Source organism: Clytia hemisphaerica, unplaced genomic scaffold (assembly GCF_902728285.1).
Source record: "Clytia hemisphaerica strain Z4C2 unplaced genomic scaffold, Clytia hemisphaerica genome assembly, whole genome shotgun sequence".
NCBI lineage: Eukaryota > Metazoa > Cnidaria > Hydrozoa > Leptothecata > Clytiidae > Clytia > Clytia hemisphaerica.
In genome coordinates, this window is record NW_027103771.1 from 405,740 (window position 1) to 433,511 (window position 27,772).

Sequence of the window (27,772 nt, forward strand, 5' to 3'; positions counted from 1 at the left end):
TAGAATTATCTGTATGACAGATGTTCAATTTATAGAAAACCTTTCAATTTAACTGAAATGTCTTAATTTGGTATACAATAAGGGCTTGGCATCTCAATGAGCCGATAGCAGTTTTTTTTTCTCTACTAAATACGAAGTGAAAAGCTAATAAAGAAAAATAGACCAATATGTAAAACGTTTATCGAATAATGATAATGTTAATCGATTACTTTGTTCCAGTCCAATGACAAAATTTGAATGGAATGCTTAACTGTTTTGTTTCATTTTTAGATAACTTCATACAAAAGAAATACTAAACTAAAACTAAATACTACAATAACAACGTACAGCGTAAAACATGACAACAGACTCGGACAATTCTGACATCGACGTTTGTACTGTTGAGGATGACAATTGTTTACACACTGGATTGACTGTCGTTGCTGCTGAAACATACATCGAAACTGATACCTCAGATAATATAGGTACCAACTTTTTCTATTTTTCTCTTTTTATAAAGTAGTGTAAATCTAAGTTTCTTTAAAGAGAACCATATATACTAAACTGTTTCAGGAGAAGATAAAGTTTAATTCTCACTACATTAATTGTTTTGCCATCATTTATTGTTCTGAACTGAATTTTTCCGACGAAGAATTATAAACACACCGTCAAATTTAGCTTTATTAACATCAGCTTGAAATAAGATTCTTGCTGAAACTTTAATCTATGCATAAAAAATGTCTATATCAAGTCTAATTCTCAGTTATTTATAGTTCCATGAAGTGCGTTTCCTCTATATGAGCACTATTCTTGCGAATATATGAAAAACCATGTCAGGGTAACAAAAAAGTATGCATAATGCTTAAAGCAAACATTTAAACTTACAGAGCAAGTTGTACCACTAACAGACAAAGATCTACTTACCAAATCAAAAGCAGAACAAATCGCCAAAGAGAAGCAGGCTAAGAAGCAAGAGAAATACCGAAAAACATCAACGGATAAAAAATCCCAAGATTCATCGTCCAAGAAAGACACTGATAATGGTACTGAGCCTGATAAAAAGGTACCACCTCTTGTCATCAAGATAGATAAGAAGCTAATCACAGAAACTCAAGCACCATCTGAAGTGAAAATCCCTACAAAAAAGAAGAGGAATTATGAGGAAAGTATAAATTCAATCAATGAAGGATTTGTGTCAACGTCATCTCTGGAGAATTATGAAGATGATTTGATGGATGCTGGTGTTTCTAATGAATTCAAACAATTCCCAATGGAAAGTATTCAACTAGCTATGAAGAATAACAGAGAGTAAGTCTGCATGTCTATTGTCTGATTCCCAGGCCTGTAGTCTGCGAATAGTGGTAGGGTTTTTATAGAAAATAGGGTTGGTTATTTTTTTTCGATAGAGATTTTAGTGAGGGTCCTCTCCGTCCTCTCAAATGGATTTTGGATTTTCACCCAATGATTTTGAGGTTGTTTGTTGTTTTTTTTGTGTTATTTATAATTTGTGTTTCTTATACTTTCATTCAATTCTCTACAGCTACCAAAAACTATTGAAAACATTGACGGTATTAGAAGCTCAAAGAGTTCAAGCTGTAAAGGTATTTCGTTAATGAAAATGGTAATTTATGAAAAAATGCCGTTACAATCGTGAATTGAGAAAGTTTTTAGACAATGAAGAGACTATTTTGACTCTTACAATTTTTATATTTTATCATCAGCTTATTACCGGTCCCTGAAATCTAACCAAACAACCAACAATCTTAGGTGCATCAGGGGGGGGTCAAGCAGTTAGTACAAGACATCATGCCTACTAAGTGATTCTTTGGAGGAAAGAGGCCACACCACCACCCTTTGACAGTTAGTATGAAATATACTAAGTGATTTCAAAGGAAATTCACTAAGGACCACCCCTTAAAACCTATCAAACGAGAGTGTGATATTTACTTTTTGTCAAACCATGTTCCCAAAATTGTTTTGAAACAGTTATTGATTTGGTATGATGAATTAAAATGAATCAAAAATTTTATTTTAAACACAACGCTGTACAGCGATATATGTACAAGAGTTTCAAATAACGAAGTACTTCTCAATTGATACAATAATGAAACACCGTAAACCAAAAACATAAACATAATATGTAGCGTTCAATCAAGGCAGAAAAAAATACTTTTTCATGATTTATAAAGAACAAGATTACGAACTTTTACAATTTCAAAATTGATCTAAGTCAAGAAAATAGTAGCTTCAATGTTCTACAGATTTAACTTAGCTTATCAAATAACAGATAAAAAAAAGGACAATTTCAGCGTCATTACTTTTTGTAAGTTTCATATAAATTGTTTTATAAACTACATTATACGATTTCAAAATATATGAACTCCCATACACGCCGTAAAACTAAAAGAAAAAAGTAAAACCAAAATAATTGTGTCTTGGATTTTAAAATTGTAGGCATCCTTAGGATTATGCAATCAACTTCTTAGTTTTTGGAAAACCATCCATGGATTGAAAGTTCTAAACTTAATAAAAACGGGTTTTTATAAAATTCCCCTGATATAGTGTTTAACTAAAGGGTAATACCAAACAAACTCCAAAGGGGAAGACTTAAATGTCTTAGGTTCTTTGATTTCTCTTATGGAGGGGGATTTCCCTGATTGCTTTTAGTATTTATTTTTAATATTTTTCTAGAAAAGGTAAAAAAGTAGCACTTAGTATTCATTTGTACTAACTGTTTTCCTAGATTTTTTACTTGACACCACCCTAGCAGTCACTTAGTACCATCAAGTACTAACTGATTTTTGAAAATTTTGTAGGTATACCACCACGGTACTAACCGGCATGATGTCTTGTACTAACTGCTTGACCCCCCCCTGGGTGCATTCATTTTTTAGTACGCCAATAAAGATGATTTATTTTGTGAACATTATTAGTGCTTTTGTCTCGTTTACTGTTGTAGGACTATGAAGAATTAAATCGATTGAAAGAAATGGCTTTGGCTGATCCACTAGATTTTGTGAAAAAGATTCAAGAAAAAGTATTTTTACATTTTAAAAATCTGTTTTACAGAATCATCAGTGGCTATCTTCGTAGGTCTAGATTTTTTAAACAATAGACCTTTTTACCAATTATGTCACGACCATCACTTACCTCTTATTCAAACGATTACCATGGTGATTATTTTCCTTGAGCTTGTGACATTATAAATATTTGTTTTATAAATAGAAATTAGTTTTATAAGAGCATAAATTTCACCACGATCAACGCTTATTTCCTTTTCAAAATATTGCTATGGTAATTGATTTCCAGAGGAGTTCATGAGAAGTTTACTTTATCTATTAAAGTAACACTTCGTTTGTATCATCGTCATTCTCATTTAGACTGCACCAGAGTTTCCGAAGCGTCAACAAGTTGCAAAGACACCAGAGATTAACTGGTTGCATTACTTAACTGCATATTCAAATGAAACGATATTACCACAGATTACAACACGCAATTCTTCCAAAGAAACTGACCCTTTCGGTAGTGTATTTTATGAATGATTTGGTACTTTTCCTCACCACTGTTAAAAATGTGATTGCTTGAAACTCAGACCGCACATCCTGAGTCCTGAAACAATAATTAATTTCTTCGACTTTCAACCAACACGTTGTCGTCGTTTGTGAAAATCCTTTCGCTCATGATTTTTCTAAAAACACATGAGAGGATTATCAAACCTTTCTTGTTGTTCGAATATAAATTATATGATTTAGAGCAGGTCATAATTAACTGGGTACTCAGGTCGGAACTCTGGTTTGATAATAATTTAATAATAATTTGATGTTTTGTTCTTCTTTGCAGATGAATTCAATGAATTAGATATATTTGATGATATGTCAAGGTTTGCATTTATTTGATTTCTTTATTAATACCATTTCAAAAACTTTTAAATTCTATATTCATACATCTGGTATATCGAAAAGCATTTTGTTTAGAATAACAGTTGGCTACGTCATATTTTCCTTCGTTTCGAGCGTAGAACTACTACTCCTCGGGATTATGTGCACTGCTCTTATTTTGAATATTGAATTTCTCCGGATACATTTTAGATGAATTCCCGGTGGAGGTCACTAGTGGCCGCCTATATCAGTACCTTTAGACCAAGACTAAGGCCTAAAAGCCTGGAGTTGTCTATTGTGTAGACTAGAGTAACAGTTGTTGGACTGATAAGGCTAAATCATAAACATGAAATTGCTAGAAATCTTACTAAGCTCCCCAGTCGAACTGGTGATACCTACCTGAAAAATCTTTAGTACATAAACGAACTAGAGCAAGTATAACTATTATGATTTTTATTTAGTAATAGCCAAGACAAAGCAGTAAGAAGCAATGAGAAGACTGCAACTTTCAATCAAAAGTGGTCTGTTGAAGAACAGGTATCACTTTAAAATGGTGTCACAAGTTGCTGTTTCTTTACTTTCATTTTCACAATTTTCCCAATAATATGAAACATGACAGTCACTCTATGATCGAAATTTAACCTTTCCTTCTACCGGGTGTGCTAGAAATAAGTTACCCTCTTTGACTTAATATTGCAGGCAGTAGTATAAAAATTTTTCAAAGATTGTTTCGGAATTATTGAGAGGGGGGGGGTTTCAGGGGGTACCCGATTCCGCAATTCCGTCAATTTTTTCTCCAATTTCCGTCAAACCGTCTTAAATTGAACCAAAATTCCGTCACCGAAAATTCCTTTGAAATTCAATATTTTTGTCAAAAATTCCGCAAATTTTGAATATCTTTTACCAATTCCGAAATTCCGCCAATTTTTTTGCTAAATTCCGCTTTTCCGCACTAAAATTGTCTAATTTTCCGTCTCCGTCAGAGAACCCAATTTCCGTAATTCCGTCTAAATTTTCGCCAAATTCCGCCACTCCGTCCAAAAAAAGGGCCGATTCCGCTCCTCCGCCAACCATGAACCCATGAACCCCCCCCCCCCCCCGAGGAAAGCCTAGCTTAAAATTTGTTGTGTTACTTTTTGATTTTACTTCATTGGTATAAAAGTTGTGTTCAAAAACTTAAAATGTCAAACGCCTTTTTTGACATTTTTTTTTATTGACGTATGAAAAAAAATTATTCTTGCGATGTTATTAACGGTATCGCTGTTAAAACCCTTCCTTTAATTTTATAAAAGTCTGCAAGATTTGAGGAAGAAATATAATATTCCATTCTTGGTCTTTTATTTTCACAGGAAAAATTGGAGAAACTTCTGGTGATGTACCCACCGGAGGAGGTCGAAGCAAGAAGATGGGAGAAAATCGCCAAAGGGCTGGGTACCAGAACAGCCCAACAAGTAATGGAATATCTTTAGCAATAGACCTTTTCATAAATTACGTCACGAACATCACTTGCCTCGTTTAGAAATTATTGTCATGGTGATCAACTCCAGCGGATTTTATTGAAACTACTTTCTTTTCATAAAAAGATAATTTAATGTCTCAAGGGACATAATCACCATGCTAACTGTTTGAAAACGAGGCAATTGATATTCGTGACGTAATTTATGAAAAGGTCTATTTGCTACCATTGAGTATCCGAAAGTCAAAACTTTTGATGGGATTCTAAGGGGTACCTTTTTCAATTTCCGAGCATGCTTGACCTTGTCAGCGTCATTGGGCTTTTTCCCCGAAAGTGGTTTCCACTTGGTAGCAAAAGAAAGTCTACACATAAAAGCGGATGGGCTTCAGTACGAATCAATGTTCTTAGAATTTGCTTTATTTAATAATAGACTAACGTCAGTAATACTTATCTTGGAGAACAATCTTGATTTAATTTCAAAACTGTTCATAGTTTTTTTGGACCTACCCCGGTGGGGTGAAGGTCCTATAAATTCACCTCTGTCCGTCCGTCCGTTCGTTACCAGCTTTTCTCGAGATTGAATCATAGGAATCATTTGATTTTTGGTACAAAGGTGCAAAACGGTGGTGGCCAAAATGTGACGGAGCCCGATTTTCGAAAACAAATTTTTTTGGGCAAATTTGGGCCAAAAAACGGCTAAAAAACGGGTTTTTTTGACTTTGTGAAAAATTGGATCATTAAATTTTTTTGATTTTTTGCATGAAAGTAGGGTAACATCATAGGTAAAAGATGGCTCAAGCAGATTTTTTCAAAAAAATTTATTTGGCTTAAAAAACGCATGTTTATCTATAAGAATCACTATTAATAAGCATACATCAATGTTCTTAGTCAAATTACTCAATTTCTTTATGAGATAGAAGTTTTTTTTTGCCCATGAAGGCTTACTTTTGAAGAATATGTGTGTTTAGACATGAAATTTTGGTTGCTTGGCGTGTTTTTATAGAAAAACTGGCCAAGTTCAATATTTTTTTATAAGCACATTATCAATTACTTAGGTATTAGCTTTTCTCGAGATTGGCTCTTTCATTCTTTAAGACTTTTTGCACAAAGATGCATAACTATAAACCCTCGAATGTGACGGATCCCAATTTTCGAAAGAAAAAAAGTGTTTTTAGGCAAATTTGGGCCAAAAAACGGCTAAAAAGCGGGTTATTTGGACTTTGTGAAAAATTGGATCATTGATTTTTTCTGATTTTTTGCATGGAAGTAGGGTACCATCATAGGTAAAAGATGGCTCAGGGAGATTTTTGCAAAAAGATTTGTTGGCTCAAAAAGCGCATGTTTATCTATAAGAATCACTATTAATAAACATACATTAATGTTCTTAGTCAAATTACTCAATTTTTTTATGAGATAGATGTTTTTTTTTGCTCACGAGGGCTTACTTTTGAAGCATATGTGTGTTTAGACATAAAATTTTGGTTGCTTGGCGTGTTTTATAGAAAAACTGGCCAAATTCGATATTTTTTTATAAGCACATTATCAATTACCTAGGCATTAGCTTTTCTCGAGATTGGCTCTTTCATTCTTGATGATTTTTTGCACAAAGATGCATAACTATAAACCCTCGAATGTGACTGAGCCCGATTTTCGAAAAAAAATGTTTATAGGCAAATTTGGGCCAAAATACCGGCTAAAAAGCGGGTTTTTTGGACTTTGTTAAAAATTGGATCATTGATTTTTTTCTGATTTTTTGCATGAAAGTAGGTAAAAGATGGGACAAGCAGATTTTTGTAAAAAACTTTTCAGCTCAAAAAACGCATCTTTATCTATAAGAATCACTATTAATAAGCATACATCAATGTTCTTAGCCAAATTACTCAATTTTTTGATGAGATAGAGGTTTTTTATGCTCACAAAGTCTTGAATATGAAAGAATATTTCAAGAGCATGAAATTTTGGTTTCTAAACGTTTTCTTTATAAGAAACAAACGACTAATTTTAATAAATCGTCACTATTTTTGTTCTGAATGATTGTTTAACGTTCATTCTCACGTAGATATCAATTATATATGTGTTAAATGCATAACCAGGTAGGTCCATAAAAGTATCACTTGTTTTTTTTGTCAAAGGTGTCCAGTCGTATACAAAAATACTTTTTGAAATTGGCAAAAGCCAAGCTGCCGATACCTGGTCGTGCTCCATCATCAGCTTCCATGAATATTACTAAAAAGGTATGTTGATTTGAAAGGGTCTACGGCATATTGGTTTCTATAATTAATCCTAATAAGCTGGTTTTTAAAGATAGCTCATGTCACGAATTACAATATCAATTTCCCCTTTTATTCGATTCTTGAATATCTAATAATAAGGCTTGAATAATGTACCCTCTGTGACAAACCTCTAGGAGGAAGATTAGCATCTTAATCAAGACAAAGTCATAATAATTGGTAATTATTGTCAATTCACCACTGCAATGACTTAACGAAAATTATGAAATTTTTCTGTTTTTGTTCCACCCAATACGTCACTTTTTCTATTGTTTAAGTGACGTGCAGGATGAAAATTTTTAAAAGTTCTCAGAAGACTCCAGTGGTGCATATATCATGAATAAATCTAATTCCCTTTGATTTTTAACGAAGTAGCACCAGCACATTATTTTTAACATTACAGAAAATCAACCCGATAAGTTACAGACGTTCAACCTTCTTTCCAACATGGCAACCCAGCGTCTTCATGAAAGATGATGGGGAAATGGGCACTAGTCAAAGCTCTGTATTTTATGATGATATTGAAGTCTCTGTAAGAATGTTGTTAACTATTTTATCATATTATGCGTAAAAGAATGCAATGTTTCCCATCTCTTTTGAGATCGACATTTATACACTCAAGCCCATTTTCGAGAGTATTCTAACTCTATCACGAAGGCACGGCTGTGTCATATGCTTAGTTTAAAAAAGGCCATTAAAATTAAATTGGTTTGTCTAAAAGTTTTACTTTTTAAATTTCGATGAATTGGTGTTATTTTACTAGACGGCTTGAAAATAATTAGAAGGTCCAAACATTTTTCGTCACGTAAAGATTTTTGTACCTGCTTTGATTTTCTCCTTATTTCCGAACACCCCGTACTTTTCAAACATACTTGACCTTTAAGAATTTGAATATCGTTTCTTTTATATCTCTGTAGGATGAGGAGGACGTTCCAAGAGAGCTTCGTGATTCACCGGAGTATAAAGAACTTATGGAATTGAAACGCATTAAAAAATATAAAGAAGTTTTTAACGAACAAGTAAGTATGGTATATTACATCCTTTGCAGGCCATTTTCCAGATAGATATAATATATAAAAATATTCGGAACTTTTCTTAGGCAACTGAAGTCGCAAAGTTCTATTTTGTAGGTATTATAGGAAGATACCTTGCTTTTTTCTATGAACCTTTCCCAAAGCTGAGATATTGCATGGTACTGACGATAGTAGCTCAAAGTATTTTTTGTACAGTTTTATTTTTATATAAATTTATTTTTGTTTACTCTTTTGCTTCTAGACTTCCACCGGTATTACGATACACCGAGGTTTCATGGTAATTGCAATTTCCAAATTATTTTTTATAATCCTATTCAAAAATAATAATTTTTTTTAAACTCAAGTTTATGTTCCAAATCTTCTCCCACTGCCATAATTATCTTTCAAACCAGACCTGTTACCTTGACTTTGTAAGAAGCAACCTAACTGCGTAGATCCTGATAGGGGTTAAACGCACAACCATCCAATCAGAAGCCCAGTGTCTTAACCAATCGGCCATGGTTCTCTGAAGATCAATTTCTTAACAAGAATAAGAGTGATTTTATAAAACATTTCGTTGTTTTTAGTGTGATAATTGCAGTACAGACCCTATAGTCGGTGTAAGATGGCATTGCACTGGTTGTCCTCAAGATCAAGAAAACTCGCTGGACTTCTGCAATAATTGTTATCAAAAGTATTCATGTTTTTTTGTCTATATCCGTCCTCATTAACGCTCTGAGCAAATTATCAAACACCCACGTCGAGATGCTAAAACGTATAGGGGTTCTATATTTTAACCAAAGAGTTTTAAGAATGTCCATTGCATTAAGGGTACCTTCTTCATGCTGATAAAAGTGTGATGAAATCCATCTGTTCAAAGAGGTCATTGACAGTACATGGTCCAGTCCAGAGTGGTTTTGAAAATATAGGGTGCGGTGCTCGTAAGTGTAAAGATAGATAGAACATTCGGCAATCTCTGGCCGGGCCATACCAAAGAAAATGATAAATGCGAAAACAAAGAAAGCGCTGAATTCAATTTGTCATCCGTAATGCGGCGCAAATCTTACTTAGCATTACTTTTCTTTGGAATAATTTTAAGATTCAGCTCCAGCCTTCGGCTTGTAACTCAATTCTTTGAGTCGCCACCGACTACTCGAGTACCCGAAGTATTATATTACCTTGACAGACTGTAAATAAATAGCCTGTCTAAATATGATTGATTATTTTCCCTCTAGACCTTTTGAGAATGGCACGCACACTATAGATCATCAACTGATACCTATCTATGAAGCAACTGAAGCTGCTGTCGATGAAAGTTATACCACATTCGAACAAAAGAAGTTTAAGTATAACTATCTGGACCCTAATTTTGTTCCTACGACGTAATTTAAATGTAGCACGGTGGAACATGGGGAGAGATGATTGTAGAGATGATTTTGTACCTACATGAATGAAGGCTGGTCGTAAGATTTTTCCTTGGCAGTAGGGTTGGTTTGTCCTTTCACTAGGCATTCATTTGCTCAGATTAACTTTATTGCTAGATTGTTTTGCAAAGCTCATGTGAATGGAAACTTTCTTTGACTTTCGTTGAGCATAAATTCCATTGTTTTTCGTGTCGTGTTTAGACTTACTATATTTGCCGTTTTTTACTGTTTTTTAATGATTTTGTAAGTATTTTTTTTGTAAAAACTGGTCAAAAGTTGACACAACATCCCCAATTACGTAAATTACGTTTTCAATTTCCCTTTAAAGATATCGGTCTGCCCTATTTTTCAAATCATATTACAGTTATGACTTCTACTATTCCCCATCGCTTAACTTGGGTGGTATAAGTCTTTCCCAATCTACGGCTTAAAGTCGATGCAAGATTACAACCTTAGCTTCAAAAAATTGATCTTTGGTTGAGTCGAGGCAGACAACGGACCAGTCTAGCTTCGACAGTATTTGAATCACATGTCACTATTATATCATACTATTTCCATTCATTACCGGCGGCCCTGCTTCCTTTTTGTTGTGATAAAGTAAAATTAAAGGTAAGAATTGAAAGTTACACGTTTTCTTTTTATAAGAACATCCAAAAATTTTGAAGCCTTCGGATGTTCTTAACTTGTTGAGTTTTAAGCCTAACAATGCTCTTAACATGTTCTTATTTTCGCAATTTTTTGAGTATTTCTGAACATTTTCCTAAGAAATAGGGTGTTTTTGAGTCCACAAAGCCTTAAAATGTTCTTAACTTATTCTTAACATTTTGGCTACCGAAGCCTTATATTCTTATAAAAAAAACGTGCACGCTATGATTTTTCACCAGTTTCATTAATTTTCAGTATTAAAATAAATACATTATGCTGAATATGCGAATCATCTATTCACACCACAATCAATACAATTCTATGATGAATCATAATAAGTTAAACTTTTAATAATGAATAAATACTTGTGAATGCGATGGATTCATTAATACATAATAAGGATATAATTTTTTCGGTTGAAGTTCAGATTCTTAATATGAAGGGAAATATCGAATGATGTGATGTTTTGTGGTAAACTTTTTTTTGACTTCTTGCTATTTTCTTGAGAATGTTCTTTTTTGATTAAGATTCTTTGATTAAGATTCTTTTAAGTTTAGAACGTTCTGAAAATGAGTTTTGTGGTACTCGAATTTCTCTTGTATAGCATTTTACAAAAAAAATAGAAAAAATATATATATTAAGCAAAAGCTTCATTAGCCAAATGGTTTGTTAGCAAACAACGAAGCAACAAGATAAGAGAAAAGAAGTTTTAGAAACATCGTAATTGTAATGCCTATGCAGTGAATTCTAATTCTTTTAGTTCATCGAGTATTATTTGGGTAAATCAAAACTTTACTTAAACCTATGAAAACATTAGATTTGGGAATATGTGATAGATTTTGACAAGGCTTGTGAAAAACAGGCCCGGCGGAACAACCATAAAAGTGGGGAGGCTGAAGGCTCACAATGGGATAAAAATCGCTAGCGATTTGAGAAAAAAATCTCATTTGCTCAAAAGTGGGGAGGCTGGAGTCTCCCCAGTCTTTCCACTTCCGCCGGGCCTGATCAATAAGAACTTTCTAATCATCTCATCTTCAGGGGGTTAGAAAATAAGAATTCAAGATGACAGAACCAATGACGTACGAGCAATATGCAAAGGACTACCCAGGAAACCATTTCCTTGTCCTTGGTCCAACAAACCCTGTCCGTAAAATCGCTTTCAAAATATCCACTTCAAAGGTATTATATTTTCTTCAGAAGCTTTGAAACCCTGTTCGAATTATTTTGTTAGGGTTGGGTCTCCAAAATTTTGACTTCATAAGAGGTAAATATTGATTGACTTTGAGTCATTTTAGCGCTCTTTTAGATGAGCAATAAAGGTTTTGGGTGATTTTTAGGGGCATGCTTTTAATATTTTTGTCTTTAAAAATTTTTACATCTTATTGCGCTTGTAATTTCTGATTTAGTTCTATTTATTATTTTCTAGCTGTTCGATTCGTTTATTTTACTTGCCATCGTTGTGAACTGTATTATGATGGCAATGAGTGCTCCACTACCACTCAACGATACAAATGAGCTGAACAATAGTATAGTAAGTCTATGTTTTAAATATCCCCTTTATTGTGTTGTGCCTCATCAAACCGTCTGGCTGGGTGCACTCCTTACGGGTTTAAAGCAATTCAAAGACACAATTAATTTCTACTTTGAACTTCCTCGTGTTAACAGACCCTATAACTTTTCATTAGGCCTAGATTGAGTAGCTAGGTTCATCTTTTAAGCCTCCCTTTCGTATTAACCACCTCATCACCACCGTTTAGACCTTACCATCACCCAAAAGAGGTTATCTCTAGATCTAACATTTCTGTATATGTATACCGAGTTTATCGTTCTACATCAGCAATTTGAGCTTTACGAAGCTCGTTTGACATTCTACCGATTCGTATTTGTGAAGGTTTCGATCACAGACTTGCACCGCCATGGACTGTGTTCGAATCCCAAGCACTTCCAGGCAGGGTGTTAGGGAAATATGGTGATAGATTCTCTACCTTTACTCACATTTCTTTATGTTTTTAATCCTTTCAGGAAGCTTTGGAGGTCTATTTGCTGGCCATTTTCATAGGAGAAGCTTGCGTCAAAATGCTAACTCAAGGTTTCATTTTACATGCTGGTTCGTACATTCGAAACGGATGGAACTTGCTGGATTTCACTGTCGTTGTTACAGGGTAAATGCTTTTATAAACAGCATGTCCCGAAAAAAGCGGACAAATTTTTATATAAAGTAAAATCCTCATAATATAATTTATGCCGATTTTTATGACTTACATACTAAATATCTCAATCGCAAAAACCTGTTCAATCATTTCTGGGATACTGAATATCTATTGATTGAACTGTAATCCTATTTCAATTATTCTAATTCAAGTTTAATGAGTTTTGAGGATTTTACATTTGTCCACTTTTTTTTTGAGACACACAGTACAACGGAAATGTTCAAATACATGATCTAGGTGGTTTGATTATATCTAAAATGAGCCTTGTTTTTCTTTACAACTATACATGCTTTTCTCTTTGTAAGAACGCATAAAGCTAAATTTTAGCAACGACCTAAGAGCAAATTATAAGACCAATCCAAACAATACAAGCCTTATAGATTTTGTAAACGGTTTAGTAGAGAATGCTGATTTGTAGCCCCTAGCAAGTCAATAAAGAAATCATAAACCGTGTACTATTCCAAAGCAAGAATATCGATGTCTTGATTTCCGAAAGGTCCTACCCGATGAATAAAAGAACACACTCTAAAATCTAAAAAATACCCACATCTTTGATAAGACAAAACGCTTAATATAAAGCTCTTATCTTGCCGTTACTATAATTATGTTATCATAATTCTCTTATAGTATTTTGGGTTTACCGTCGGTTGGAATGGGTGAAAATGCGGGACCAATGAAAGTCATCAAAGCTGCTAGAGTGTTACGTCCATTGAAACTTGTTTCTGGTGTACCAAGTGAGTTTTCTAAAGAAATCATCAGATTGTTTGAGATCCTGTTGATAGTACAACAAGCCAGTTTTTTTTCGAGTGTGAAAACATGCTATGTTCTTAACGACGCTCTTAAATTTTGAGATCAATTAAATCATCAAAGAATTGTTACCTGGACTGATTAAGATGTTCTTATTTTTTAGTAAGATTTCAGCCTAAATGTTCTTATAAATTGGGTTCCAATACGTGAATTCTCATTTTTACATTTCAGGTTTACAAATTGTTATGAGTGCCATCATCAAATCTATGGCCTCACTTTTACAAATTTCTCTACTCATTGGTTTTGTAATTGTTATTTTCGCCATCATTTTCTTGTCTTTTCTACCCGGAAAATTCCATTACACATGTTTCAAGAATGCAACTGAACCGTTTCCTCAAGAATGTAAGTTGTTTGTTGTAGGTTTGTTTGTTAGCTTGTAAGAACAAGTTAAGAACCTTCAGAACGTAGGGTGGAAAAAATCTTTTTAGAAAATGCTGAATTTTTAAATCCTGATTCGTTTAAGATAAACAATCGACTACTATTATTATCAACTCGAGCTAAAATAGAAAGCTACATTTTTATAATTCTGGCCTCTGGATCTTAATTTTAAACGCAGATAGCTTGAAAACATTATAAGAGGGTTTCGCTTCTTAAAAACCACAATATTATGTACACAATTAGAACGGCGCATGCAACTAGCCTTCCTAACCTTCTTTCGAATTTTGAGTTTTTTTACCTACAGAAGCACACTCCCCTCCCCATTCGTGTGACGTAATATAATTCCAGAACGGCGTTTTTTACCATCTATCACCAAAGATTTGAAATTCGACCTCAAGAAAAGAAAGTTTTGACAGTACTATACGGAATAAAAATGAAACATAAAAAAGAGATATTTGTATAAGTTAACTTGAATAATCGTCCTGAATTTAATGTTAGTACCTACGTACAATAGTTTCAAGAATAAACAATTTCCTTTTTAGATCAAATAGAAGCTGGTCGACTATGTTCCGAGGGGAGCTCAGGACGTCCATGTCCCGAGGGAAGCATATGTAAAAGATACTGGGATGGTCCTAATTTTGGTGTGACAAATTTCGATAATATTTTCAGTGCATGTCTGACTGTCTTTACGTGTATCACATGTGAAGGGTGGACAGATACTATGTATTGGGTGAGATCGCTTTCTTTATCATTCTTATAAGTATTGATGACTAAGAACTTGTCAAATAGAACAAAAATAAGTCCGAAAAAAGACATCTTGGCTCCTTGATACTCAGATATAGACACAATGCAATACATAGAAGCGCCAAAACAGGGTCTTAGAACACACTTACAAAGATAAGTTTATTTAAGGGATGTTAATTTCATGGTTTCGTCTGCCGCCGCAACATAATGATGATGGTTTTTTTTGGGAAGGCGCTAATTTCCCCCTTGCCGGTTGCCATTTTTTATAAACAGTCCAATCTCCTCTTAGAAACAATGTTTACGCTTCTGCAACCCTGGGCTAAGAAAATTGCTAATATTAATGTGAAATTATTTCGTGCTTCAAAGCCGAGCTGTTTCCTGATCTTGTAAAAGTGGGGGTTAGTTAATAGGTGTATTCTTTTTCTTCGCAGACGATGGATGTTATGGATTATGATGGATATTATATGTTTTCGATTTATTGGCTTTTGAATGTCATTGGTGCTCAATTCATGTTGAATTTAGTCTGTGGTGTCCTCAGCGGGTAAGTTTGTTGATTTTTTAATACGGTCATTTCCAACTGGACGCAATGCTTTTGGTTTATTTCAGCTTAAGACCACGTTCACACACTACGTTCTGTTTCGCTCCAAAACACTGTCTGAACGTCAAAATTGGAAACGTCAAAAAGAAGACGTGTACAAAGCAAAACAGATTGAAACGGTCTCGCTTGCACTATTTTAATAAGAACGGAAATGTTCCGTTTTCTTGCTCCAAAACTTCCGAAAATGAGTATGAACACTTCTTATCCGTAACAAATACCACACTGGAGCGATACGAAACCGTAACGTCTAAACATAGTGTCTCTCTAAGATTCGTCTGTTCGTGATATGCATCACTGCAGTATCTTCTACATCACACCATAGACCCAACAGCTGATTGGTTGTAAATGGCGTAAAATCAGTCAATACGTCACTTACAACCAATCAGCTGATGGCTTCGTTATGTAATGTTAGAAGCTTAATGTTATAGTGCATATCATGGATACACGAATATTACTAGGCAAGTGTTCAACGGCCCTGAAATTAACACACAAAAAATTAACACGAATTTTATTTTATTTTTCAAGGACACCACGGCTGGTTTTAATTAAGGGTTTTTGATTGATTTAATTAATCAATTCGTGTTAATAAAATGACTAGTAATATTCGTGTAATCAGGTAGTCAAGAATTTGATTATAACTTTAATGACTAAGATTGCTATTTGCTTCATGTTTCATTACTCAGTAAAGCCCTTCACGAAACGTTCATTATGAGCTCTTCCTCCAAACAAAATGAAAGATAAACCCTAAAATTCATTCAAAGTTGTATACAGTTTTATGTCGTACCCACCGACATCATATACAAAACACTAGAAGGAGCTTCTTCGGCCCTTACTAAAGCAGAATTATACGATATCTTAAGTAAACAAATTACAATTTAGTGAACTTTTATAAAAGATATTGCCTATTTTGGTTCACCTATCGTGGCATGGGAAAGATATGGAGACACTGTTTTAAGTGTCACTTTAACCTCCTTGAGGGAAGTGTGATATGACTTTTATTTCGTTTTTTTCTCCAGTGAGTTTAGTAAAGAAAAAGAACGTGTTGAAAGTCGTAACGAATTTTTGCGACAACGCCGTGAAGATGAAGCACGTGAGAGGGCCATAGCGAACGGTGAAGAATGGATCGATGAAGGGGAGAGACTCAGACTGGAGGAAGAAGCCAGAAAATGTGAGTTTTTTTGTGTGTCAATCCCCGTCTTTGTAGTCATGATTGTATGCACAATTGCAATGTCTTCTGACATTACATCACGGTCCAAATAGCTGATTGGTTGTAATTGACGTAAAATCAGTCAATGCATGACTTTCAACCAATCAGCTGTTGGGTTCCTGGAAGACATTGCAATGGTGCATCATGAATTAGCTTTTTTCAACACCTAGCAACAATTACACCACCAAGGGGTTAAGTTAAAATTGAACGTGGAGATTTAAGACTTTTTTTGTGTTGTGCCAATCCTCACCTAGCATTTATTTACACCACCAAGGAGTTAAACGCTTTGAAAGCGATTTGATGGAACAACAAGAGGCATCTTGAATGAACCTAAACTTTATTGGATCTTTGTGTAAATAAGGCATCAAATAGATGTGTGGTAGTTTTTCATTCTCCTCTGGAACCTCGCGACAAAAATTTCAATTCAGAGCGAGTTTTAACATCCCTCTCTATAAATATCTGCAACTGCCAATAAGGAACAGTTGGTTGCCATTGATGAAATTTTACCTACCTTGCTCTGTATCTGTATCTATAATACCCCGATAATTTACTATCTTGCATTTCATAGTGGCAGAATCTCAAAAAGAAGAACCCATAGAAGGAGTCGACCCACCGCCTCAGTAAGCTCTTTAATTTCTTAACGCGTTCACTGCCTAGTCTATCTCAGAAGTCGAAAACTTTACCCCCTTGGAATTTTAGAGGTTTCTATAGACTAGAGTCTACTTCTGACTGAACTTTGCTTTTTAATGATTTTTATGACGCTGTGTCCAGTGAATTTAGACTAGGAGCATTTATTTGACAAAGTCGTAATTTTGAAAGAAAATGTTGAAAATTAAAATAACAAGTAAAGTAATGTTAATAAAAGCTACTTGGAGTTGAAAATTAAAATGAGAATGAGAAACAAACATCAATAAAACAGATTTGTAATCCCTTATTTTCAAATAAAAACCTTGCTACATCCTACCCTTAAGGGTACAAATTTTCGCGGGGATTGTATTTCGCGAATTTTCGCGAATTTCACCTCACTCGCGAAATATAATCCCTCGCGAAAATTTACAAAATCTTATCTCACGCTAAATTTGCGAAATTTAATCCTCGCGAAAATTAAATTTTTTACGCTAAAATTCTTTCAGCTGAGAAACTCTCTTGAATGAGTCTCCATTACTCGAATGTCTATAAATTCGAATAAATTTTCATTCCTCGTAGCCGTTCGAGTTATGGAGACTCTACTGTACACACAAAATCTCGTAATCAAACTAACGAAAAATGTGAAATTTTGAAAAAATTCGCCAATTCGCAAAATTAAATCCTCGCGAAAGTTTACAGTCGAAGTAAGTCGCGAAAATAAGTCCCGCGAAAATTAAATTATTTCGCGAGGGAAGCTGTCTCGCGAAATTTAGTTGCCGCGAAAATTTGTACCCGTATTTTCACCTTCAAACAACTGAAATTTGGCGGAAATGGCAGTATTTGGCCCCCAAAACGACGATCAAATTTTAAATTTCTCTCAAATCTATAGGAAAAGACGTTTTACAAAAATTTTTGCTGCATGAAAAACTTTAACAACTCTACTTTATTTCCCAGAAGTTCTTTTTCAAAATTTTCTATTTCAACAATATTCTTCGATCGCTTAAAGATAGGTAGCTCTTTTCTAATGGCCCCCAAAACGGAGGTTTGCAATTTTAGCGGCTTCTCGAGATATCTTTAAGATATGAATGCAAAATTTTGACGATAGTTTTTTGAAATGTGATTTAGAGGGTTTTGGGCATAAATTTGTTTGATAAATTTTTTACAGTATACCCCTGGTTGTCAAAACGCAGGTTTGGGGCCCCTAAAACGTAGGTGTAGTTAAAATCAAATTATTAAGCCCAGTGGTATTAGGTGGAGAAACTATGAACATATTTGTGTTTTCCATTAAATTTACGACTCGATGGATGTAAAATTTATGATTTTTATAAAATATTTCAAGATTTTCGATGATGCAAAGTACAAACTGAAATTTTAGAAATTTTCAAAATGACAATTTTGATTTAACAACGTTTTAATCAAGTTTCTGAAAACCAATCTCTTTTGAAAATAGTTCCATTCATGTATGGAATATGCTATGAAGATTTTAGAAAAACAGCTTAACTGAAACTGAAAATATTAAAGGTATTTTTCTCCTACATTTTGCAAAAAAATGGCAGAATTTGCGAAAAAAATTTTATGTAATATTAATTTTTTGTTATAAACTATTATTTCAAGCTGATAAAAATGGAATTCCAAGATTTTTTGCCGTTTCTCATGTTTAGAATTTTCGGTTTTATCAATGCTGGTTCTAGGACCCCAAAATACTGGTTGACTTTTAAGATGCTATATCTTTTACCCATCCTCTAAAGTCACAGCTGTATCTGCATTTTCTGAAAGGCGTTAAGTGTAGAAAGTTTCCTATACCCCATTTTCATAACTTTTTTTCACTATCCAAGGAGCTAGCGTGAGTTGTATACAATTTTGATCTAATTTTGGTGTTGAAATACTTCCTTCAGACGCAAATATGTTATTTTGAAGCTGTCTCAAACCATAAAAAACATGCTTATTTTTAAGTGTGACACCATCATTCTTTCAAAATCAACAAAAGTCGTCTAATTCTGATAAATCTACAGGTCAGAATCCCCTTTTTAACGACGATCTACGTTTTGGGGGCCGTCTCCGTTTTGGGGGCCATATACTGTACTAACTGGGCCACTTAATCGCGTCATCCGGTCTTTAAAAAAAGCTTTAATTGGACCCGGGGCTAAGGCTTCTACAAATAAGAATGTCGATGATGTTCGGGATCGAATTTGACCCTGGACTTCACCCTTATAATAGTCTGGTTAACCCAATTTCTGTTATTGTCCAACTAGACTTCATGCGAAGATCCAAATAAGCCCATAGATTATACAGTTATTTTTTCTTGTGTTTAGATTGAGTGCATTTCAAGCATTTGTGGTCAAGAATAACGCATTTCGAGTGAAACTGAAATCTTTCATGCTGTCAAAATTCATGTTTTGGTTTATCGTCAGTGCTGTCTTTCTAAACTCACTGTTTGGTGCCATCCAACATTACCGCCAGCCGCAATGGATCACTGATGTTACTTGTTAGTACTTTGATGATTCGAATCAAATACCAAGGAAATTCTCTGTCACAATAGGGTTGAGTACACTGTCTGGAAAGCTGCAATTTGTCATGGTGAAAATTAAACGTTTTGAACAGATTGCTGCTATTCTCCATAAATTAATTAAGTCTAAGTGAATTTTTTTTAATATTCTGTACTTCTTTTAGTCTCACGTTGCATGAATCTTATGTTTTGTAAAAATTAGTTCAATTTTTGAAATTTTCCTCATTTCCTTTCAGCAATTACCGACAATCTGTTTCTTGGAATTTTTGTATCCGAAATGTGCTTGAAACTATACGCTGTTGGTCCCAACGCATATTTTCAATCTAAATTCAACAAGTTTGATTTCTCGGTAAGTCGTACTATTTCCATTTCGAAATATGAGATTTATATAAGTTTAGTAACACTTTGGTTTTATTTTTATTATTGCAAACCACCACTTTTTCTACTCAACTACCGTTATTTCGTCTAATGTCGACATACCTTGTATAGTTCCGCCATAGCAACTATCTGGTCCTCAAAGTAGTTACGAGTAATTAGAGTGATCTTTTTAAACAGCTTATTTAGAAGGGTTTTTTTATAAAAAGTCCAGATAGTTGCTATGACGGAATTAGACATGGTATGTCGGCATTACACGAAGTTATGGTATTGATGACTATAATTCCGCAAGTGTTAGGTTAAAATTTAAGGCAGAGTTTCCCCATTTTCTAAGAATTTTAATCTCCTTACAAAATGAATTTTATGGAAGCGAGACGTTATTGCCATGTTAGAATTATTTCGTTTTTGTAGCACATTTATTTCTTTACAATAGGTTGTTGTGATGGGTTTGATCAATTTGTTTCTTTCCAAAATGTTCAACATCAATCTTGGTATTCCAGTTCTTCGACAGCTTCGGTTGATGCGGCTCTTTAAGTTCACCAAGTAAATTCATATGTATATACTCTGTACATTATATTTTGAAAGCTCAGCTACAATCGAATCGAGCAAAGGACAATCAATAATCGCTTGTTCCTTTCATTACTATAGTTGTTGCTCGCTAATTTGAAATTGAACGGATAATCTCGAATCTCGAAACTGAATAGAAGTGAACTCTCGGTTATTCCAATTTCTGTTAATCGAATTTTTCTGTAATTCAAAGTTATTGTCAGTCCCCGTCAAGGAGATAAATATACTTTCTATAATCCGAATCTCTCCGTTATTCGAACAAATAAGATTCCCCTTTTGATTTCGAATTAGCAAGAGTGGACTGTATGTTGCGACTAGTTTTAAAAAAAACATGTTAATTTTTTTAGATATTACAAGAAGATGAAGAATTTGGTCCAATCCATCATCAACAGTATGGCAGCCATTGTTTCCTTGCTTGTCTTGTTGTTTTTGTTTCTCATGATTTTCGCTCTACTTGGAATGAACATCTTTGGTGGCCAGTAAGTGTTTTTACTAGCTGACACACAACGTTGTTGCATTGCTTAGCTAACGTTCATAACGTCCATATAGAATTAGATGAACGTTTAAACAACGTTCTGTACCAGCTGTGTTTTTCTACACAGTCTGTGGCGGTTAGGTGGCGAGCTTCGAAATGCTCTGGCTACTTTTAAGGAAATTTAGGAAAATCCTCTGCCCTATAGTATTGCTACTATAGCTTAAACTTTAAAAGGCCTAAGCTTACAAGAAAAAGGTTTTGCAAAATTGCAGAAAAATTCATGTCGCTGATCCTTAATTCTAAATTAAAGGGAAAATTTTGACCTTTCTGGTGGTTTTTTAGGATGGAGGTCAATTTCAGATATTTTCTTTTTTTGAATTCCCTCATATAATTTACTCGAAAAGTCTATATAAAGTATCTAACTATTTAATCGCAGATTTTATGCTCGAGAACACATTGGAAAACCATTTTCAAGGACGAATTTCGACGACTTTTTCAATGCAATGTTAGCTGTCTTTCAGGTAATTTTGCGCTCTCAGTTATTTATTACTCTTTGTTACTGAGTGAGAATAACATAATTTGTAAGGCTGTCAACAATAGCTGTTCGAAGTATCGCGAATTTAGTTATACTCTTGTCTCCCAAGTTCATAATCCGAATAAGCATGGATTAACAAAATTTGGCTATTGTCTTTTAACAGGTGCAATGGGCTTACATTATCATAATCATGATTCGAATGTTCTAATTTGATTAGCGGGGATTCTTAGTACAAAGATTAAGGCAGTATTAACGAGATCTAATATCCTTTGGAAAAATTTATAAAAAAGCAGAACATTTGGATAAAGATGAATTATATATCATCGGAAAGCAAGTTCAATGTAGATCAAGGGAATCGACGGGGTCTAAATTTATACGGACACGCGGAAACCTAAGGGCCAAAATTCAACATTCCACTAGAAAACACCCTCGTAAATCAATAAGAAGATTGCCGATTTCTCAAGTTAACTTTAGTTAGTCGTTCAACCTGAAAAAGTGAAAATAATTTTAAAAAACGGCCAAGAAATAAGGTCAATCTATGTTAAATTTACTTTCCGATGTTATTATAAAACGTCTTCATCTAAATTTCATCCACCTATAACCCTTGGAATTCTGCAGGGATTATTGGAGTTTTTCTTTCATGTTAAAGTTTGTCTTCAAATTCCTCAGATTTTGATAGAAGTTATTTTGCAATCGAAAGTATGCTGCTTTTTTAGATCATAACTGGTGAAGATTGGAATTTTGTTATGTATGAAGGAATAGTCGCTTATGGTGGCCCACGTTCGCCAGTTGGTTTGGCTGTATCCTTGTATTTTGTCGGTGTCACTGTGTTGGGCAATTGTAAGGCGTCTATTTTAAACATTCTTTTCATAGGGATATGAGCAGATCATCCGGGTGTGAAAAGCGCATTTAGCATTTTTGAACGTGCAAGAAATCCATCCGGACGGGAAAATCATTCACGCTCAAAAGTGTAAAATGTACTCTTCACACCAATCTGACTTTACTCGGTGTTTCCTGTGTTAATTCTTTTCTTGTCCGTAGGCTGCACTTGGTAAATTAGGGATGTTTCAGACATTTGTGAACGGTAGAGTGCCTGGTAGGGTATCTTGTAATCCATAAAATTGAAAATCCAAATTTTTCTCTCTTTAAGGAAAGAAATTTGGACTATAATTTTTTGGGAAAAATCTCTCAATGTGAGTCCCAAATTTCAGTAAGAAGTCTTTCCAAATTTTGCAATTGTAAAAAACCGAAAGACAAAACTTTATATTCTCGTTATAAATCCATTTTTTAGATGTCTTGTTGAATGTGTTTTTGGCTATTGCTGTGGACAACATTTCACTTGATGATGATGAAGAAAAGGCTGAAGAAGAAGCGGAAGAAGAAAGGGCGGACGCCCAACAAGCTGTCAAAGATAAATATGCTCCACCCTCTGCTAGGTAAAATAATGATCTAGCTCCCTTTTTCATAGCAATTGCAGAGAGGACAGTTTGAAGTGCTCAAAATATTTGCATGTTTGTTCAGGAATTGTGATCAAAATTGATAGGACATTGAAAAGGTTATGGTCATACGTGGTATGTAGAAAGTTTGATGACATGTTACAATTTAGTGGAATTGTTGCTATAAAGTAATACTATAGTTCCCTTTCTTTACTTTCGCTAACAGATCGAACGGTGAGATCGAAACAGCATCGCAAGACCGTTTTGCTGAAGCAGACCGTCAGGTCATTGGTGAATACGGCTCAACTGCCCCTCCAGGTACTTGTTTAATTATTTAACATCACGGGAAAGGTAAATATCAAAAGAATTTTGTTCATTTTTTCTTTCTTCGGTACTTCTTGCAATTTTTTTTTTCATTTTCGCATTTTCTCGTGAATTTATTTATCCCAGAAGGTTTTCAAATATTCGAAGAGAAAGTTTGAATATTCTGCATTGGATGTATTGTGATGATCGTTTGAAAAAATTCATAATTACACCTTTTTTTTCTATATGATAACAATTTTAGAATATCGAGGCTCGAAAACGTCAAAAATTAAGAACAATGCCGAGGAATCTCAAGCTTTAATTTAAGAAGTAGTAGTAACAGTCGGGTATAAAGCCTTAGAATAGATAATTCTTTTTGCCCTATAAAAAAGAACTGAATAGAATAAATTGAGGCTAAAATAAAAACAGCTGAATGTTAGCAAATCTTATTGGGTTATTATAAAAAGAGTGTATTACAATCATGGACAAAAGGTTGTAGACAAATGAAATTTCAGTGAAAAATGGTGAGAAATAGAGCAAAATGACTCTTCAATGCGTCTGAAAAAGGAGGGAGGTTAAAAAAAACACTTTCGAAGTCGTTGCATTGCTTTTGAATTGCTTTTGAAGGAAAGCACCCAGAACCTCTTGGGAACTTGTTTTTGATCGATAATGAAGTATTTTGCAAATATTGCAGAAGTCTACAAACCTTTTGTCCATGATTGTAAACGAAAAAACTTGAAATGCCATCCAAGGGCCCCATCCAATTGATTATGCGCTGTGATCCTTCTCTTTTGAGCAGGTTTAGTCTCTTTCCGATCCAATTAATCATACGCATACATAATACGCTTCTTCTTCGTTTGGTTGCGTCGCATAAAAGATGTCACCGGTCCTAAGGGTTTGAAAAAGCTTGAACTCCCATCCATTTGATTATTCTCGCTGGAGGTATAAAATAATGTATAATAAAGTTTTTTTTCAATAAGTTTTGATTCGTTCGTTTTGCAGGTCATCATGCACCTGGTGATAATTTCTTAGAGAATCTGAAAGATCCATCTCGAATGACCGGAAACATTCCAACATTCGTTAACGCTGAAGAACAAACTGTCAACACACTTTTTATCTTCCCTCCCGATGGCATGTAAGTTTGAATGAATGAATGAATGAATGAATGTCTGTTTGGTGACAGTGTGTTTTCCATGCCTTTAATTCTTATGGGACCCCAATGTCTATGATGTTACTAGTGTTTTCTACACCAAGGCTAGAGCTATTGGAACTGTTATTATTTAGATGTGTTTACTGAACTGGTCTAAAAAAAAGGTTACACTGCACCCGATAACAATTATCCATCGGGAATTGTCGATAGATAAATGGCTCTTTAAACTCGAATGACTTATTCAATTGAATGATTTCATGAACGCTTCCTGAGTGTTCAAGTTTCGGACATTCTACATACTGTATCGTATGAATAACCTGATATTTTTATTGCTTTCACTATTTCACTATTTTCAAAATCTCATTTTTAAGTTTGAAAAGTTATTTTCAAGGTTTATTTTCAACGATTCTAATGTGATTTTCTTAACCATTTTTTTTGTCTTTAGTGTACGCAGGATAATTCACCCTATCGTCACTTCACCGCATTTTGATAATTTCATTTTGGCGCTCATTTTGATCAGTAGTGCTTTGCTGGCTTTAGAAAATCCTACCAACCCTGACGCTGATATTAATAAAGTATGTTTAAAATATTGCTAGTGATTATTTAAGGTTTTATTTTTTTGTCAAATGGGTCATTTTTAAGCGGCTCATAGTGCTTTAAATAACGGCCGGTGAACGGTAATCACCGATCATTTCTTAGTTTCTACCGGTCATTAGGCTTGCTTTTTCCTTTTGAAGGCTGTAGGCTTATAGGATTATAGCGCCCCCAGACCCCCTCCTCAAATTATTCTGGCTACGCCCACAAAATTACTGACCAACTAAAATTTCCTAACGGCAATGGGCTCATCATTTTCTTTTATGCAATGCAATTTAGTTGTTGATATCGAGAGATTTGACAGACAAACTAACGCAACATCCAGTAATATCAACTAACAAAGTCAAAAAAAAGTTTAATTAATCATTTTTTTCTTTAGATCTTGAATTTGACTGATTATTTTTTCACCACCGTTTTTGCTCTTGAAGTTCTTTTAAAGGTAAATAAAGTTTATTCTACTTTCATGACCCTTCTACCAGAGATTTGGAAAAATATATAAAACGTCTTTTCACCTTTATGAGGCCCATCAACACATATTGTTCAGACTTTTGAGTTCATAAACCAATCATAGAACAGGATTATAAAGTTTTCTAAGTTTTCTAGGATGTGTGTTAACTTCTTTCATATCGATTCTAAACACATTCCTGGAAAAATTAATTACTACTGAAATCACTTCATTTCCAAAGATAATGTTTAAGAAAAATTTCACATTTGCAATTCCACACATAATCAATGCAATTCAAAAACGTAGTTCCTGGTATGTAGTTCCTGGATTTTTGCATACATGAATGGTTAATTATTGAAAGTTGCCAGTGTCAATAAACCATAGCTCAATTCATGCAAAAAACATTCCGAGTAATTAATTCGTGATAGTATGCATAGAAAAACGTTAAAATCACATAGTACGTCCAATAAGGTATTATCAGTATTGAGAACACTGTAACGATAAAGATAAACATTGTATTCATTTTTTGGTTTTCTTCAATACACCTCAAAAATATTTCTACATTCTCAATTTGATGGTCATTTACGGTACGTAGTAAAAATGATTTGCGTATGATTGAATCGTTATTGTTCTCTGTTTAGGTGGTTAATTTCGGATTTGCATTGCATCCGAATTCATATTGTCGTGATACATGGAATTGCGCTGATATGTTTGTTGTATCTTGTGCTATCACTTCACTTGTTCTAAGGTATTTCATTGCTACTTCATGCACTTCTGTCTTAATGAGCCCCCCCCCCATCCCCTTAGTGGACCCTCAGTTCACACATTCACGCAATTTCTTTCGAAATTCACATGTTCACGCAAATATTTTTCGAGTTCAACGCAAACTCGATTCTTCAAAAATTGGAAAGATTTTCGGGAAAATCGTCGAAACATTTGATAATCGGGAAACTTTCACATAATGGATGGAATAAAGAGAAAATTCATGTGCGTATTCACACACAATCGCAGATTCACGCATTTGCAAAATCAAAAAATAGATTTTCACGTTCTTCTCAAATGGGGTTTTGGGCAGAATAATTGGGTGTCTTCATTCTATACTGCATGTTGTTTTTAATAAGTAGGTGTCTACCCCTATATCTGGTTATAATGATTTTCTTTTTCATTTTTTCAGTCAAGATAAAAACGCATCGACAACGGTCAAAAGTATTGTCAAAATCCTTCGTATTCTTCGTGTGTTGAGACCTTTAAAATCAATTAATAAACTACAAGAGCTCAAGGTAAAATTTTCTGAATTTTCTGAAAGTTTTTACACTGAACTTTCTGCACTCGTACAAAATAGAATCGTCTCTGAGTTGTAACGGGTAAGAAATTTGTGAGCAAAATATGAAAGAAATTTCAAATAAATCAATTTTTATTTTTAAAGTATATTTGATGTTTTGAAAAACACACTTGATGGTTAAGTAATCCACCTTCTCAATCCGTGCAGGTGTTACATTGGGCTCTTTCAGAAAATATTTGTACATGGGAGGTGGAGTATATAATTGGATATTTTTTCCGGGGAAGGTAGTGAAAAATTTGCAAAATTTACCGTGTTTTAGGGGCAAACTTGCTCTGATTAGGGGTGATTTTGAATGTCCGGGGGTCAATTGTTGCTTGTCCGGGGGTAAGGTTAGTTGTCCGGGGGGTAAATTTCCAAAAAATGTTATGTGCAAATTTTTCCTGGAAAAGCCCATTATTAGGTCATATCCTTTAGTTATCTCTTACCATGAGATGCATTTTAGGTCTCCCTCTTTCATTACAGGCTGTTTTCCAATGTATGGTTTTCTCATTACAAAATGTTGTCAACGTATTAATCATTACTGTCCAGTTTCTTCTTATTTTCTCCATGATGGGTGTTCAATTATTCAATGTAAGTAATCCACCAATTATTCAAAAATTTCTCAAATGTTTCCTTTCATTTCATGAAACCAGTCTTTTACCCCCTGGAGACTTTAGAATATTTTTTACACCCTGGAGAAATAAAGAAACTATCCTTAGACCCCCTGAAAATTCTTCTTCAGATTAGCCCCTGGAAAGGTTCGTACATCCCCTGCATGGATATGATATGGAATGACCCCCTTTGTAGAAAACACCTGAAAAATTGCTTG

At 34.3% G+C, this 27,772-nt stretch overlaps 3 protein-coding genes across 3 annotated transcripts in view; 2 read left to right on the plus strand and 1 right to left on the minus strand.

Moving 5' to 3' along the window:
* Positions 1-27,772, minus strand: part of LOC136806051 (membrane protein FAM174-like) — a 420,508-nt gene that overhangs the window by 28,470 nt on the left and 364,266 nt on the right. The gene's annotated exons all lie outside the window — the stretch shown is intronic.
* On the plus strand, positions 265-10,324 carry LOC136806034 (ZZ-type zinc finger-containing protein 3-like). Its single transcript, XM_067062610.1, has 14 exons — positions 265-464; positions 867-1,287; positions 1,520-1,580; positions 2,939-3,016; positions 3,360-3,501; positions 3,820-3,859; positions 4,319-4,394; positions 5,207-5,308; positions 7,446-7,547; positions 7,987-8,115; positions 8,501-8,602; positions 8,859-8,894; positions 9,184-9,290; positions 9,832-10,324. Exons 1-14 carry the CDS (start codon positions 338-340, stop codon positions 9,980-9,982), a joined length of 1,674 nt encoding a protein of 557 aa, XP_066918711.1. The 5' UTR covers positions 265-337; the 3' UTR covers positions 9,983-10,324.
* LOC136806046 (voltage-dependent calcium channel type A subunit alpha-1-like) overlaps positions 11,700-27,772 on the plus strand; it is a 29,276-nt gene continuing 13,203 nt past the window's right edge. The window contains exons 1-23 of the mRNA XM_067062616.1: positions 11,700-11,844; positions 12,092-12,196; positions 12,688-12,827; positions 13,503-13,609; positions 13,854-14,024; positions 14,603-14,790; positions 15,236-15,345; positions 16,419-16,570; positions 17,178-17,229; positions 19,549-19,721; positions 19,979-20,091; positions 20,551-20,660; positions 21,032-21,163; positions 21,596-21,680; positions 22,411-22,534; positions 22,986-23,130; positions 23,357-23,448; positions 24,436-24,568; positions 25,029-25,158; positions 25,557-25,616; positions 26,264-26,370; positions 26,797-26,902; positions 27,427-27,534. Coding sequence (XP_066918717.1) covers positions 11,728-11,844; positions 12,092-12,196; positions 12,688-12,827; positions 13,503-13,609; positions 13,854-14,024; positions 14,603-14,790; positions 15,236-15,345; positions 16,419-16,570; positions 17,178-17,229; positions 19,549-19,721; positions 19,979-20,091; positions 20,551-20,660; positions 21,032-21,163; positions 21,596-21,680; positions 22,411-22,534; positions 22,986-23,130; positions 23,357-23,448; positions 24,436-24,568; positions 25,029-25,158; positions 25,557-25,616; positions 26,264-26,370; positions 26,797-26,902; positions 27,427-27,534 — 2,760 coding nt within the window. The 5' untranslated portion in view covers positions 11,700-11,727. The remainder of the gene's footprint in view (positions 11,845-12,091; positions 12,197-12,687; positions 12,828-13,502; positions 13,610-13,853; positions 14,025-14,602; positions 14,791-15,235; positions 15,346-16,418; positions 16,571-17,177; positions 17,230-19,548; positions 19,722-19,978; positions 20,092-20,550; positions 20,661-21,031; positions 21,164-21,595; positions 21,681-22,410; positions 22,535-22,985; positions 23,131-23,356; positions 23,449-24,435; positions 24,569-25,028; positions 25,159-25,556; positions 25,617-26,263; positions 26,371-26,796; positions 26,903-27,426; positions 27,535-27,772) is intronic.

Excerpts from the sequence above, each read along its gene's own strand:
- LOC136806034 (XM_067062610.1), top strand. The coding sequence starts at position 338 with ATGACAACAGACTCGGACAATTCTGACATCGACGTTTGTACTGTTGAG. Across the intron at positions 1,581-2,938 it reads AAAGAGTTCAAGCTGTAAAG|GACTATGAAGAATTAAATCG; the intron begins GTATTTCGTTAA and ends TTACTGTTGTAG. Across the intron at positions 3,502-3,819 it reads CAAAGAAACTGACCCTTTCG|ATGAATTCAATGAATTAGAT; the intron begins GTAGTGTATTTT and ends TCTTCTTTGCAG.